Source organism: Hyla sarda, chromosome 3 (genome assembly GCF_029499605.1).
Source record: "Hyla sarda isolate aHylSar1 chromosome 3, aHylSar1.hap1, whole genome shotgun sequence".
NCBI lineage: Eukaryota > Metazoa > Chordata > Amphibia > Anura > Hylidae > Hyla > Hyla sarda.
The window spans coordinates 261315085-261332178 of record NC_079191.1 but is presented as its reverse complement, the minus strand read 5'-3'; the positions used below and the strand labels follow the sequence as shown (position 1 = coordinate 261332178).

At 41.2% G+C, this 17094-nt stretch overlaps 1 protein-coding gene across 2 annotated transcripts in view; it reads right to left on the bottom strand.

Annotated features, from left to right (window-relative positions):
* LAMA2 (laminin subunit alpha 2) overlaps positions 1-17094 on the bottom strand; it is a 943701-nt gene that overhangs the window by 105944 nt on the left and 820663 nt on the right. For both annotated transcript variants that reach the window (XM_056566521.1, XM_056566522.1), the window contains 2 exons: positions 1966-2082; positions 1195-1371 (listed from right to left, as the gene is read on the bottom strand). In XM_056566521.1, coding sequence (XP_056422496.1) covers positions 1195-1371; positions 1966-2082 — 294 coding nt within the window. The remainder of the gene's footprint in view (positions 1-1194; positions 1372-1965; positions 2083-17094) is intronic.

The following is a 17094-nucleotide window of genomic DNA, read 5'->3' as shown; positions in this document are numbered from 1 at the left end:
ATAATGGCTGGTTAGGGATCTTGTGTTGTTTACAGTTGGAAACTTTCCTCTTTCTCCACTGAGTAATTTTTTTTGAGGAAGGGGTGTTTTACACCCTTAAACGTGGTATGTACAATTCAAAGAAATATTATGGTGTGAAGATATAGTATCACCATTTCATCATTCCTGAATGGTTTTTCACCATAACACACAGGATTTTTCTTGATCCTTTTCTTCTAACATTCTGGAAACTTTTGTATTTAAAGAAGTTATGGATATACCCTTTACTATTAAGGGAACCTGTCACTAGTTTTCTGCTGCCTAAACCATGATTAGCATGCAACACTGACAGGGGCCCTTTGCAAAGTGATCTGTGATGCCCCCATTTCAGTATAATAATAGACATAACTTGGGCTAGAAACAGGGCTTTGAGTCACTGGGGTGGCCCACTGGCCCTATCACAAATAGGAAGAGATCTATCAATCAGGGCCGGGAATCACCCTGATGATTTAGAGTCCTTTTCCAGGTTCTATCTATGCTTGTTCTGAAGTGGCACATCCTTTCAGAGCACATCACAGATCACTGTGTTTAGGGTGCCTGTCAGTGTTTTCTGTTGACTGTGGTTCGGGTAGCATGAAACTAGTGACAGGTTCCCTTTAAAGAGATGTATGAAATGAGAAAAGTATAGCTTTTTTTTTCCCCAGAAAGAGTGCCCTTGATGTTTATTGGCTCTGTCTGGTATTACAGCTTAATGGCTTTAAGATGAGTGGCTGTAATGATAGAAGCTTAAAAATTTGCAATACTAGATGAAGACCATATTCTGTCAATGTCATACAACAAATGGTGACTTCTGGATTTAAAATGAGAGTTTGTTTAAATATAAAGAGTCTGTCCATGCTCTCATGGCATTCTATGACTCGTAAACTGGCAGAACAGGAAAAATTAATTAATTGATCTATTGCAAATCTAATCCTTTTTGAGCCACCACCTCCCTCCCTAACCCTGTAGCAATGCCAGCATTGGGGCATACATTAATGTACTCCATCAACAAATAACTTTTCTCCAGGAATTCTTTCATGTATGTTATCTGCCTCCATATGAATCTTAACATTATAGTCAATTTGATCTGTTTGTATGGTATTTATTAAAATTTTTTACAAGAAAACCTGATAAAGCATGGCCATGAATAAAAAAATGCACATGTTCTTGACTTACCGTTTTCGACTTTTACAACAGCATTGGTTTTAGCTACATCTTCTTTCAGTGCACTGTAGTTCTGTTTCAACCCCAGGAGATTCAGATTAAGATCTTTGATGCGTGCAAGAACATCGTTGGCAGTATCATTTGCTTGCTTGGCTTTGTCTTTTGCGGTCTGAATTTTCACTATTGTATCTATTACAGACAAATGTATGTCAGGCAAAGACTGCAGAATGGATACAAGAAAATGTCTTGCCAATTGAATGTTAACATTATCCTCCCTTGAATTGAAAGCATTTTATTTCATTACACATTCCAGGGACATATTCCACTGGTATTATAATACTGAATTTGATCCTTAGGACATTTCCCTGATCTGATACAACTTTCAATTTATCTTTCTATTTCCATATGAAAATGTTTTTCTTTAATGGGTTTGGGATATGATCCTTATGGGGTCCATATATTATTATCAATTTTGATGCATTTGATGTATTTTATTTGTAATAATATTTGGAGATTTCCATAAGGGATCAGGTCTAATGAATTTGTATAGTTCCCCTTTAATAACTTAGGATTAATCATCATCTATACATGTTTGCATGCTTATGAGCCTAAAACATTATGTTTCACTATTGTAATGCATGTTTGGTTATTACTTTGACCAAGGTAAGACCTTAAACCTAACTAGCATGGTCTTGACATATAGTGGGGCTAACTAAGGGTCTTATCTTGAATAATAGCATGTATCAGTTTAGAAGTCATTTATTGTCACTTTTATTTACATACCATTGGGTATTGCAGATAGCTTTGCAAGTGTGTCATTAAGAGCTCCAACCAAATTTTGATTTTTTTCATCTGCATTTTGCAGTCTATCCTTCATTGCAGCTAGTTCATTCTCATTTTCTATGAAGAAACAAAAGACCCACAATTACACAAAATTACCATATTTATTTTGTACACATACAGTCATGTGTACATGAATACAATTATAATAGTGTAAAATTATAATATCACAAAAATTCATCCTTATTTGCACACTGTGTGAAACAACTGAAAATATGTCATATTCTAGGTGGGAAGTGTCCCCAAGTGCAGTCACAAAAACCATCAAAAGCTATAAAGAAACTGGCTCACATGCGGAAAGGAAGACCAAGAGTCACCTCTGCTGTGGAGGATAAGTTCATCCGAGTCACCAGCCTCAGAAATCGCAGGTTAACAGCAGCTCAGATCAGAGACCAGGTCAATGTCACACAGAGTTCTAGCAGCAGACACATCTCTAGAACAACTGTTAAGAGGAGACTGTGTGAATCAGGCCTTCATGGTAGAATATCTGCTAGGAAACCACTGCTAAGTCTCTTCTACTTGTTGCCTGTCCTTAGCAGTGGTTTCCTAGCAGATATTCTACCATGAAGGCCTGATTCACACAGTCTCCTCTTAACAGTTGTTCTAGAGATGTGTCTGCGGCTAGAACTCTGTGTGGCATTGACCTGGTCTCTAATCTGAGCTGCTGTTAACCTGCGATTTTTGAGGCAGGTGACTTGGATGAACTTATCCTACGCAGCAGAGGTGACTCTTGGTTTTCCTTTCCGCATGTGAGACAGTTTCTTTGTAGCTTTTTATGGTTTTTGTGACTGCACTTGGGGACACTTTCCACCTAGAATATGACATATTTTCAGTTGTTTCACACTTTTTTTGTTATGTCTATAATTCCACATGTGTTAATTCATAGTTTTGATGCCTTCAGTGTGAATCTACAATTTTCATAGTCATGAACATAAAGAAAACTCTTAGAATGAGAAGGTGTGTCCAAACTTTTGGTCTGTACTGTATATAATATTGACGTGCCGACCCTGCAAGAACTGCCGACCCTGCAAGAACAGTGATTGGCTGAGCAGACAGCTCCTGCAGAGTTGGCATGTCATCAGAAGCAGACCAAATTCAAGAGCATTGGGGAAAGGGAGCCGTGAGAAATGGCAGTGAAAGGGATTATTTATTATCTAGTTATTTTTGCAGCACCCAGTGATCTTTGTTAAAAAAAAAAATACATCAATAGATAAATAAATCAATAATTAAATAAAAAATCTCTGTGGACAACTCCTTCAACTAAACCCAACAAAATGAAAGTGTAGACACGCTTAAATGTAATTTGTAAAATTGATGGTGGCAGGGGAATTGGGGCAGGTGAGTATGCTTTATATATATATATATATATATATATATATATATATATATATATATACACACACTTTTGTCCTTTTGAAAAAAAAATGAAACAATTCCTGGGCAATCCCATTAAGAATTTCAGTTTTTCATGAATGGAAATTAAAATATAGCAACATGCAACCACTGGACACATTGGACAACTATTGGACATATACAGCATCTACATTTCCTGATAAGAAGTCATGATTTATTTCACAAGCACATTTATCTCATGACAATAGTACATGGTGCACCCTGTTAGATATTACTTTGGGGATCAGAAGCCTTTAGTTAAAGAGGAATTCTAAAATGTTTTAGATAGATGTAAAGAAAAAATAAATAAATAAAAAATTTATATAAATATATATATATATATATATATATATATATATATATACTCATCTACTCCAATCCCCTGCAGCACCTATTCCAGCACCTTCCAGTCCAAAGTTGTCAACGGTTGTTGCTACTTCCGAGTTGAGTCTTATCAGCATGACCTCCCTGCTTAACCAATCACTGACCAAGGTGGGGCACCACTGTGGCAGTTCCTGCTGAGATAACTAGTCTCTGAAGTAGCAATAAGCAGTGACAAACTGGAAGTGCTAGAAAGAGAGCTATGGGGACCAGGTTAGGTGAGTATCATTTATTTTTTATTTTTAATATGCCTGCAGGAACATATAAAACATTTTGATAGTAGAATAACCCTTCAAGATAAACCTCTTTCACTTTGCCTTATTAAATGCCTAAAACACACAATTATTTTCTAATAACTGCTTTTTAAAAAGTCTTTATTCTATGAGTAAATAATATCACATTTTCTTTGTAATTTAGTGGCCTTTTAGGTCAAAGAGGCTAGTATATGCCGGTAAGTTATATGCTTTTGTAATAGGATACAGCTTTTAAATGGTTTCTTTCATAATTTGGATGCTATGGAGTGAAAAGGATATGAAATACATATAATAGGATATTGAACTGCCCTGACCCCAAACAGTATTTTACTGTACTGTGTGTACTGTACTGTAATATTTTCTGACAAAAGGACACAACATTTTACCATCTTAATGACGGCATTTCAGTGTTACATGGAACACACTGAAGATCAATAGGTAGAAAGCAATTGTCAATACTAATGAAGAGCTTATTTTAATTAGAAGCATCATTGGAGAAAGCAGAGAGCTGCACCATTTGCATTTGCTTGGAAATTGAAAAGCCTGTTCTATTGCTTGTCATTGCTGTAAACATCCTTTCTATTATGATTATTGGCATTCTCTAAGAGACAAGGGAGGTAGATTATTGTACTACAGGATAAACAATCATGGAGAAGGACACACAATATATAATTATTGTAATGACAATGAACAATCAGTGCAGGGTCAGAATTACATTGGATGCCAGGATTGTAGTTGCAGCCAAGGCCTGGTACAAAAAGCCATTGGGCCAATGGCCTTTCTGACACATAGTAGCAAATAGAGCACATGATAATTGAAGAGCCCTGTGTCAGATTTAAAGGAGACCTTTCACCAGTATTAGAATGCACTGACTGCTCTCCCACTCCAAACTGATGCACCTGTGCCCGGACCGGCCAGCAGCGATCCTGGCCACGTGGTTCAATAGAAGAAAACTGGTAGTCCAGCGTCTTTAGGTGCAAAAACAGGAACTCTGTATTTGGATCAGTAAAACCACATCACAGGTAAAAGACAAACTCAGACGCGTTTCGGATCATGCAAGATCCTTAATCATGGTGTGGTTTTACTGATCCAAATAAAAAGTTTTCACCAGTATTATTCTTTTCTAATTGTGGGCAACAAAAAATAGGTGTAGGGAGAGGGATGCCGAAACACTATGGGGGAGATTTCTCAAAACTTGAGCAAAGGAAAAGTTGCCCATAGCAACCAATCAGATAGCTTCTTTCATTTTGCAGAGGCCTTGTTAAAAAGGAAAGAAGCAAGCTGATTGGTTGCTATGGGCAACTGGGCAACTTTTCCTCTGGACAGGTTTTGCTAAATCTCCCCCGATGATTTACTCTGAAACGCTCAGGTGTTTCAGAGAATCATAGTTTAGAAAAGCTGCCAGGACCTGGGCAAGAAGTCACAGGTGGTGACCACCCTTCAGACCCTGAGTGATGCGCCTCTCCCTATCTGTGTACATTGAGAAATAGTTGACTTAAGGCTGATGAGGTGGGGAGCAGCCACCAGGACTTGCCAAAATGACTAGTTTTCCCAGCCCCAGTGGCTATTCTTAAGTATGATGTTATTAAATGCCCAGGTAGTTCACAATGAGTCATATTGTGCCAAAATCTTGTTATTGTGCCAGAGTTCTGAAGCCACTAAAAATCGATTTCTTTTGTGTGTTTGTGGGTCTCTTGCTGTGTGTACTTCTTGGATGACCAGATGCTCAGTACTACAATTCCCAGAATGCATTGGGGGTTATTTATGAATAATGGTCTTGGCTAGATCATTTTTTTGGGGCGGTGCTGCTCCAAATTTATCACATTGTCTCAGTGACCATGATAAATTTTGGGCAGATCTGCACCCAGATCATTTTCTACCAACGTTTTCAGATCATGTCTACCCTGCTTCTGAGGAGCTTGTTTGTCTTTGTGTTTAGCTTTATTTGTTTTAGTTTTAATTTTAAGGCAAATTAATGTCTAAAAGGTCTGCAAAGGGTCTCTCCTTCACATATGAGTAAGTAGTTTACCTGGCTGCGGGCCAGGAAAATATTTTTTCTTGTTTTGTTTGAGAGACGGATGTTTTAGTTGAACAGTTTTTTTTTTTTTACATTTCACCTTTTTTATAATATTATCATCACTTGGGCACATAAAATTGGGAGATGTTGGCCATTGCTAACAATCTTATCGTTTCTTACATCTTTAGCATTTCTTTTTTGTACCTTAAAAAATATATCTGATTGTTTCATATGGACAACTGCTTTATTTTTCATTTGCATGTTTTTAAATTATTATATTTTTTTTTATTTATGTCTTTAAACATTCTTATTCTCTACCTTATTCTCTCTCTCTTTCTTGCTCCCTTCCTTTCTCCCTCTCTTTCACTCTGGCTGATGATTTTTTATTTTTGGCAAACAGACAGCAATAGTAATCTTTTTTTAGACATGGTCGGGAGGTGGTCTAGATTAGAGTATTTTTTATTTATTTTTTTGTTCCATTTGCGGCAAAATTTGCGCAAAAAAACAAAACACTCAGATAACAAATTCATGACCACTGAATCTGTCACTTCAAAAAATGATCTAGCAACACCAAAAGGTCAAAATGACAGATTTTTCGAATTCGCAAAAATTTGCAAATGTAGATCAAAAAAAGCAATAGAACACAATGATAAATAACCCCCACTGTCTTCTTTCAGCTCTTCATCACAGTCCCCCTACCCTGCTCCCTCCACTCTCATAGCACGTCTGCAAGTTCCCAACCTTGAACTGCTGCAGAACGTTGCATACTACAGCATACTATCTCACTACACAGCAAGCCTGCAAAAGCTGCTGTATACATTGCCTTCCTGCTATTCTGCCTGTGGCATTGCTCAGCACAAGGCAGAATAGAATAAACACACCTCATTCTTTCCTAAATGTTCCAATAAAAATATACATATATTGTATATGACAGGAAGATGGTGATGTAGGCTGTAGTGGCTGTTTAGACTTGACGACATCACTCAGTGGGAGGGACAAGATCCAGCCAAGCATTATGAGACAGCAAAGGATTATGCAATTACATTGTAAATGAAAGAACTATACAACTTCCTGTCTGGAATAATTTAAATGGGCACTATCATTAAAATATTTTTTTGCATATAATAATAATTTAAATGGACACTATCATTAAAATATATTTTTCTTGCATATGACACAGCAGGTAAAAATAATAAGATTTGTAATTTACTTCCTGTAAAAAAAAATTAAAAGTCTTTTAATGTCACTTTCATGGCCTTATAAATCTGGCCACCAGGAGTCTCCCTTCTGGTCTGGACTACATTTGGTCTGCTCAAAAGCACAGACTTTGGTCTCCTGCTGGGCTGGCAGGAGACCAAACTCAGGAAGTGCTGTCTGACCATAGGCAGTGAAGAGCACTTGCTCTCCCTGTTTCAGTGAGTGCTATTCAATGCCTATGGCCAGACCACACTTCCTGAGTTTGGTCTCCTGTCAGCCCAGCAGGAGACCAAAGTCTGTGCTTTTGAGTGTGGCCGGATTTATAAGGCCATGAAAGCGACATAAGCCATTTTTTTTTTACAGGGAGTAAATTACAAATCGTATTCATTTAACCTACCGTATAAAAAAACAACAATATTTTAATGACAGTGCCCATTTAAGCAAAAACATGCTGAAATCAGCACAATCTATGATAACACTATACTAGTAAGTTATATGTCTTATGGTTTCATTTAAAAATCATTTTCTGATACCAAAATACCCCTTTAAAGTCAAGACTCCAGCCACAGGTATGTTGTGGTACACATCTACATACCTTTTTGCTGGTATCTTGACGTGTGCCAACAATATAGTACAGTTTTCTGATGTGAACATAGCCTTATGGATGCACAGAAATGCAGTAGTCATGCTATTCTTTCAAATGTGAACAACAGACCAGGGGATGAGTCTAAAACAATGCTAGGGTGCATTGGAAGTACAGCTGTACATTTTGCAGGAGAAACATTTATGCAGTGTACCCTCTCTGCCTCCCTTTAGGAATCAATCATGTAGGTGTGGAATCTAGGTTCACTAAGATGAAATGACATTTACATATAAATTAAAAATAAAAAAAAGAAGAAGAAAAAATAGCAAATCTTACAGGCAACATCAACTCTAACCATCTTTTGCAAGATTAGTTTTCTATGAGATGCATGTTTTCTATTAAAGTGACTTTAGATAGCGGATTATGATTCAGTTTAACCTTGTCAAAGCTGAATGCAAATTCGACATTCCCAGTAAAATATTTCTTTGCGGAGCATACAGCATTGTCCTTTCCTTTCTTCATGTCTGAAAGGATTTCAGTGAGGCCTCCAGTCTAGTTCTCTCTGTCGTCAAGTAGTAAGGATTCTAATGACAAAGCTTACTTTCCACAGAACACTTCAAATTGTATTGTACATTGAAACATCTAAAACTTACAAAAGTTATATTGTTATCACGATCATTGTGACTCCAGGAAGCAATGGTAACTGAAGCAGTTTTACCTTAAGGTGAGGTTAACTTTTGCTTATACTTTAAGTAATATAAGATATTTGATTTCCAGCTGGTTCCATATATGGTGGAGGAGAGCAGCCACAGGGGTTTCTGTTAAGTTATATTGTCTGTAGAAATAAATACCTTTCTCCCTCCCGAAACATGATTGTAAGACTTGATACAAATTTAAAGTGTATATTTCATATGATGTAAACTTTATAACAGATTGTATCATGACTGTACCATAATTGCTGCCTTCCTATGTAAGCAAAAGCCCAATACATCTTGAGATGCAGTGCCCAACCCACATTCTCAGCTGAAAGGCTAGAAGTGACCTGTACCATGCTAAATGGGGTTCAGGAGTAAAGATTGTACCTATGCCCCCATGCCTAAATAAGCCCAAAGGGCAGTCTGTCATAAAAGACACCAGCTACAAATGTTGCATTGGGGCCCAGAACCTTCATTTTATTTGTCTCTTATATCTACTGTTTGTTGCCCACTTTTACACTACCAAGATACTTCTGCAATCTTTCACAGAATAGACAAATATACATTACATTCATTATAGAGGCATTCAAGGCATATCAGTATTGCTTTAGTATCATATACTGTATGATCACCTTTAGGCTGGGTTCACAAAGTATTTTTGGTTAGTATTTTAAGCCATGACCCAGGGTAAATATGTCCCAGGGAAAAACTATAATGGAAAGATTTGCAGCTTTTTCTGTGTTTTAAATCCCTTACTAGTTCTGGCTAAAAATCGTATGAGTGAGCATAGCCTTAAAGTGTGCCTGTCAGATCCCACAAACAGGGCTGTCATCAGGGGGGTACAGGTGGTACCCCAGGGGGCCCAGAGCCCTATGACTGCATTCTGCCAGTAACTCCATGCAAGGAACTGTGGTGGCACGGTCCCTGCAGTGGGGAAACCGGACCCTTCACCTGTGGGCCCGGTCGCACTCCTTGCGACCGGGCTCACAGGTGAAGGGAAGGCCACCAGGGAATCCAGGACACCTGTCCCGAATCCCCGAGCTGCCGCAACTTTCAACACTGAGTGCACCTTTAAAGGACATCTGCAGCAAAAGACAACTTATCCCCTATCGACTGGAAAAGGGAAAAGTGTCTGATCGCAGGGGGTCTGACTGCTGGGACCCCCCCGCAATCTCCCAAATGGGGCCCCGCATTGCCACTCTATGTGAGCGGCTAATGCACGTAGAGAGGTCGGCGATATGCTCCCTCCATGCCCCCTCCCCATACAGTTCTATGGGAGAGGCAGCGAGGCACAAACACTGCCTCCCTGCCTCTCCCATAGAACTACATGGAGGAGGCGTGTTGGCCACGATGTCACGGTGTGGCCGGCATGCCTCCTGCATGGGAGAGCCGTGAGCCTGTGCAGAAGACCACAGGGGGGGGGGGGGGGTCCCAGCGGTCGAATACCCAGTGATCAAACACTTATCTCCTATCCTGTGGATAGGGGATAAGTTGTATTTTGCTGCAAATGTCCTTTAAGATGCACACAGTGTTGAATGTGCACCGCCGTGGCTGACGTGACAAGAAGGAGCCAGCGGCTCCATCCTATCACTCCAGCCGAGGCTTCCTGTGCGGCAGTAGCTCCAAATGACACTGTCCACACATGAAGCTGAGAAAGAAGATGAGCAGCAGGAGCTGCAGGGGAAAGAAGGAGAGGGGAGTAGTGTGTAGGCCTATTTATAATCTACAGGGGCAATGTAAGGGGCCTATTAATAATATATAGGGGCAATGTAAGGGGGCCTATTAATAATCTATGGGGGGAATGTAAGGGGGCATAATGCTATATGTGGGCAATGTGAGGGGGCCTGCTACTCTGAGGGAAATGGGAAAAAGCCTTATGCTATATTGGAGTAATGTAAGGAGACCTAATACCATACGTAGACAGAGGGGCCTAATGCTGTATGGGGGCAATGTGAGGGGGCCTAGTACTATACAGGGACACAGACGGATCTATTACTATATGCGGCAGTGTAATACATAAAGTGGGTTTGCAGAAAGGTTAGCAGTGTGCTGTAATAAGCCTAAAATGTTTATCTGGCAGATTCGGTGGAGACATGTTGTGACTGGGAGATGTCTTCATGATGACCCAGGACAGATGGAGAAGAAAGAGAAAAGTGAATGACTCTGATAAGAGAAGATGCCCCCTGTGAGTATGTAACTTTAATACGGTCTGCAGCACCAGTGTACAGTTGGTAATATTCTGTACAGTCACTCTATGGGTAGGGCCACTTTCAGGGCATCCACAGTGTATTCGACGTTGCGGATGCACTGCCGGCAGTCACAGAGCGAGCTCCCTGTAGCTGTGTGTCTGCTTGTAGCGGCGGATTTCCAGCCGGCAGTCACAAGCCAACACACAGAGCCAGTGGTGTACCTACCATTTGGCAAACCAGGCCCCTGCCGGAGGTGCATGCCTGGAGAGGGCACAGGCCGCCAAACAGATGTAGCCACAGTACTGCAGAGCTGTGGTAAGGGGCCCGCTGGAGTTTTCTTCAGATCTCCGACACTATTCACACAGGCCTTCACTCCTCTGCTTATCACAGCCTATGCACTGCCTCCTCCTCACAGGTCCCACTGGTGACAGCCCCTCCCTCTCTACACTGTTAGGGCTGCATTATCTGGTAGCTGTCTCTGTCTGCCCCCCCCCCCCCCCCCTCCACTTCCTCACCAGACAGGAGCGCAGGGGAAAGAAGAGAGTCTCTCAGACTCCCTATGCGTGCCTGACCCCTCCATCTGGGGCTGTTGTTCCAGGTGGGTCTGACATGCAGCCTCCACTGTTATACTGTATGTACACAGGGTTCATCTGAGTGGAGTGTCCCTTCTATAAGATACACCAGAAGATTGGTGTATCTGCATTCACAGATCATGTGCCATTTGGATAAGAGACATCATTATCTAGATTACACAATAAAGCAGTGTTTCCCACACAGTGTTCCTCCAGCTGTTGCAAAACTACAACTCCCAGCGCCAGCATGCCTGGACAGCCAAAGGCTGTCTGAGCATGCTGGGAATTGTAGTTTTGCAACAGCTGGAGGTAAACTGTAGGGAAACACTGCCTTAGTGTGACTCCCCATCATGTATGTGTGCCTTACCTACTTTACACCAGTAATAGGCAGGAGTAGGGATCAGCTCCAAGTCCAGGATGCAGCATAGACCCCATACACATCCCCCCTCTTCTAAAGGGTGGTGACACTATACTGTATAAGACAAGCAGGTAGCTATGTCTCTGTCCCGCCCGCTCTCCCCACCTTAGACCCACCACACAGCGCCTATGACCCCTCCATCTGTGGCTGCTTGTTTCAGGGGCACCCGGCATGCAGCCTCCACTAATCTCTGATATGTGCATATTAACCTTGTACTGTGACATCACAGTGTATTATCCCTGTACTGTGACATCACGGTGTATTATCCCTGTACTGTGACATCACTGTGTATATTATCCCTGTACTGTGACATCACGGTGCATTATCCCTGTACAGTGACATCAGTTCATATTAACCTTGTACTGTGACATCACCGTGTATTATGCCTATACTGTGACATCACGGTGTATTATCCCTGTACTGTGACATCACGTTGTATTATCCCTGTACTGTGACACCACTGTATGTATTATCCCGGTACTGTGACATCACGGTGTATATTATCCCTGTACTATGACATCACGGTGCATTATCCCTGTACTGTGACATCAGTGTGTATTATCCCTATACTGTGACATCACGGTGTATTATCCCTGTACTGTGACATCACGGTGTATATTATCCCTGTACTATGACATCATGGTGCATTATCCCTGTACTGTGACATCAGTTCATATTAACCTTGTACTGTGACATCACAGTGTATTATCCGTATACTGTGACATCACGGTATATTATCCCTGTACTGTGACATCACAGTGTATTATCCCTGTACTGTGACATCACTGTGTGTGTAATCCCTGTACTGTGACATCACTCTGTGTATCATCCCTGTACTGTGACATCACAGTGTATTATCCCTGTTCTGTGACATCACGGCGTATATTATCCCTGCACTGTGACATCACTGTGTATATTATCCCTGTACTGTCACATCACTGTGTGTGTCATCCCTGTACTGTGACATCACTGTGTGTATCATCCCTGTACTGTGACATCACGTGGTATTTTACCCCTATACTGTGACATCATGGTGTAAGTTATCCCTGTACTGTGAGATCACGGTGGATTATCCCTGTACTGTGACATCAGTTCATATTAACCTTGTACTGTGACATCATGGTGTATTATCCCTGTACTGTGACATCACGGTGTATTATCTTTGTACTGTGACATCACGGTGTATTAACCCTGTACTGTGACATCACGGTGTATTATCCCTTTACTGTGACATCACGGTTCATATTATCCCTGCACTGTGACATCAATGAGCATATTATCCCTGTACTGTGACATCACTGTGTGTGTCATCCCTGTACTGTGACATCACTGTGTGTATCATCCCTGTACTGTGACATCACGGTGTATTATCCCTGTACTGTGACATCACGGTGTATATTATCCCTGCACTGTGACATCACTGTGTATATTATCCCTGTACTGTGACATCACTGTGTGTGTCATCCCTGTACTGTGACATCACTGTGTGTATCATCCCTGTACTGTGACATAACGGTGTATTTTACCCCTATACTGTGACATCACGGTGTAAATTATCTCTGTATTGTGAGATCATGGTGTATCATCCCTGTACTGTGACATCGCAGTGTATATTATCCCTGTACTATGACATCACTATGTATATTATCCCTGTACTGTGACATCCCTGTGTATCATCCCTGTACTGTGACATCACGGTGTAGTATCCCTGTGCTGTGACATCACTGTGTATTTTTCCTGTACTGTAACATCACTGTGTATTATCCCTGTACTGTGACATCACGGTGTATTATCCCTGTACTGTGACATCACTGCGTATTTTCCCTGTACTGTGATATCACTGCTTGTATTAACCCTGTACTTTGATATCACTGTGTATTATCTCTGTACTGTGATGTCACTGTTTGCATTAACCCTGTACAGTGACATCACTGTGTGTATAAACCCTGTACTGTGAGTCACAGTGAAAGATTGATATGCACATTGGGGGACATGTATCAAAGATTTTACCCCTGTTTTGTGTGTATTTTTTTTGCGCAAAATTTTGCGCAAGCCCTTTTTTTGCGCAATTTTTTTGCGCACGTTTTGGTAGAGCATGTCCTCCAGATGTGGCTGAATCAGGGTACCTTGGAGTGACATCTATAGTACACATGGATTTATTAACTGCGTACTTCTTTTTTACACCAAAAATTTTGCCGCAAGAGCTGTTTTTTTTGCGCAAATATAAGCCATCTTGGACTTAACGTAGCAAGATGCTCTAAATAATTGATTCTATTTTCCAAAGAGTGGATTTAGGAGATTACTATATTTACCCGCAATTTATGAAGCTCACTGCATTTGATTGATAAATTTAGCTCTTCTGCACATAATTTAGAATTCGGGAAAAGGGGTAAAATGCTTCTACCATACACAAATAATGATACATGTCCCCCATTGACATCACAGTCCAGGGTTAATATACACAGTAATGTCACAGTACAGGGTTAATATGCCCAGTGACATCTCAGTACAGGGTTATAGGGGTTATCCAGTGGGAGGGTTTTCTTTTCAGAACTATGCCCATACCTGGCTGCGATTTCCTACCTGAGCTGCATCTTGATGCCTGGGCCTGGACTGACATCGGGGCCCAGTGTGTCACATTGCTGCTCAGCCAATCACTGTCCATGGCTGGACATCACTCCAGGCCCAGGCATCACGCTGCAGCTCAGATAGAGAATTGCAACTAGGGACAAAACCAGGACACTGGAGACACCCAGGGAGTGCTGGATGTGATTCCTGGTTTGCATTTTATATACTAGGTATAGTATACTAGGCATAATTCTAAAAAGAAAACCCTCCCCTTTAATAATCACAGTGATGTCTCAGTACAGGGATAATACACATAGTGATGTCACAGTACAGGGATAATACACACAATGATGTCACAGTACAGTGATAACACACACAGTGATGTCACAGTACAGGGATAATACACAGTGATGTCACAGTACAGGGATAATACACAGAGATGTCACAATAAAGGGAAAATACACAGTGATGTCACAGTACAGGGATAACTCACAGTGATGTCACAGTACAGGGATAATACACACAGAGATGTCACAGTACAGGGATAATACACAGTGATGTTCCCATATATGGGGCAATACACATGGGGAGTTTGTAAAGAGATGGGGATGGTGCAACAGAAAGGAACCTAGAATGTTTGCCTGGCAGATTCTGCAGAGACAAGTAATGGCCAGGAGAAGTCATCATGGTGATCTGAGCCAGAGAAGTGAACGACTCCAATCAGGAGACATCACCTACTGGTGTTATTGGTCTCAGTATACAGGATTTGGTCAGTAACAGTATGACAGTGATATGCATGGTGATAATATTCCTCCTTGTATACTGGTATTATTAGTATTATTGGTCTCGGTATACAGGATTTGGTCAGTAGCATTATGATGGTAATATGTATGGTGAGAATATTTCGGATTGTATACTGGTATTATTTACTAACATTGGTCTCAGTATACAGGATTTGGTCAGTAACAATATGATGGTAAAATGTATGGTGACTTTATTTCTCCTTGTATACTGGTATTATTGGTGATTGTGGTCTCGATGCTCTGGACAGAATTTGCCATGGGACCCCCGGGGCATTAGTTACCCCCATATTTTGTACAACAAATTATTTAATGTGAACACGCCTCATGTCCCTTCACAGAGTCCCTACGATCTTGAGCTATCTCCCACCCTCTCCCACTTGCTTTTCATCACCTCCTTACAACCTCTCTCCAAATTTATTGGGCCCCCTTGCTTTAATAGAGGCTTTGGACTCCCTCATAGAGCCTCTGTGGTAAACTGGACATCTCCCCAACAGAGCTTTAATCTGCTAAACAAATCTGAATGGTGGGATCTCACTGCAGTGAGGGACCTGATGGGAAGTGGATGCACACACAGGGGCACTTATCATTAAGGGTTGTAGTACAATGCCTGACTACTGCCAGATATAAGCAATGATTTCCTAGATTGGCATTTTTTTCTGACCCTATTACATAGCTCGGTATTGGCAGCCAGAGCTGCATGAATGATAGATTGTTTATACACCCCCTTTACTTCTCCCATTTGTTGCATCCTATTACAAGGGGAAATGAGCAGCCAACAAATGAGGATTTTTATGAGCACGTGTTTGCTGGTTCATCAACTAATTGCTTGGCCTATTACACAGGGCCTACTATAGGGCACTAACCCCTTAAATAATTTAGGATGCTGTAGCTATGCACTGTCTGTAGGCATATTTACTTAATAGTGATTGCTGCCAACTTTAAAAAAAACAAAAGATTGGGAATAGGTAATAGTCAGCATTGTGGGGCCCGGCCAATAGATCTATTCAGCCATTCAGCCTGGCACTTACCTCAAGACCAATGTCGGGCATAGACAAAAGCCTGGTAAATCCAATGCCAGGCTTTCCTAGAGTTTTTTTTTTTTTTTCAAGGGGGGGAGGGGCTGATGCATCACCCGCCAGGGGCTCCCCGGACACTAGGTACGCCTCTGCACAGAGTTACCCAGCTGCAGCAGGAAGCACGCTCTGCAATTGCTCTGTGACTGTCGGTAGCACATCCGCAGAGTAAAATATGCTGCGGATGTGCTGTGTGTGACCCTACCCTTAGAGGGGTATTGGTCTTTGTATAGTGATTTTTATTCATTGAAGGGGTACTCCAGTGGAAACATTTTTTTTAAATCAACTGGTGCCAGAATGTTAAACAGATTTGTAAATTACTTCTATTAAAAAGTATTTACCCTTCCAGTACTTATTAGCAGCTGTGTGCTACAGAGGAAATTCTTTCTTTTTGGATTTATTTTTTGTTTTGTCCACAGTGCTTTCTGCTGACACCTCGGTCCATGTCAGGAACTGTCCAGAACAGCACAGGTTTGCTATGAGGATTTTCTCCTGCTCTGGACAGTTCCTGATACGGGTATCAGGTGTCAGCAGAGTGCACTGTGTTTGCCATGGGGAGAGGAGGGAGCAGACCTTGAGCTATGTAAGGGGCCCCAAAATTTCTGATGGCAACCCTGCCCACAAGGGAAAAAAAAATATGTTTACTCAGTACCTAATCCTGACCATGTACATGTAATTTTTATGCCTCTATCACCTATATTTATTATAAAAATACCTCTTTTCATTAGATCACAGTGTTAGAATTCCTCTCAGGGGAAGAGGGCATGTCCCTCCGTTGTGGTAGTGGGAGGTGACTGGTGTGTCTGCTCATGCAGCCTTGTCCATGAGTCATCTCTTGTCCATGATTCATCGACAAGCCTGATGCTGCTGCAGGGCTGGTTAGTGTCTCAGTAGGTATGGGGACCCCTAGTGGTGGGATTTTCAGGAGCC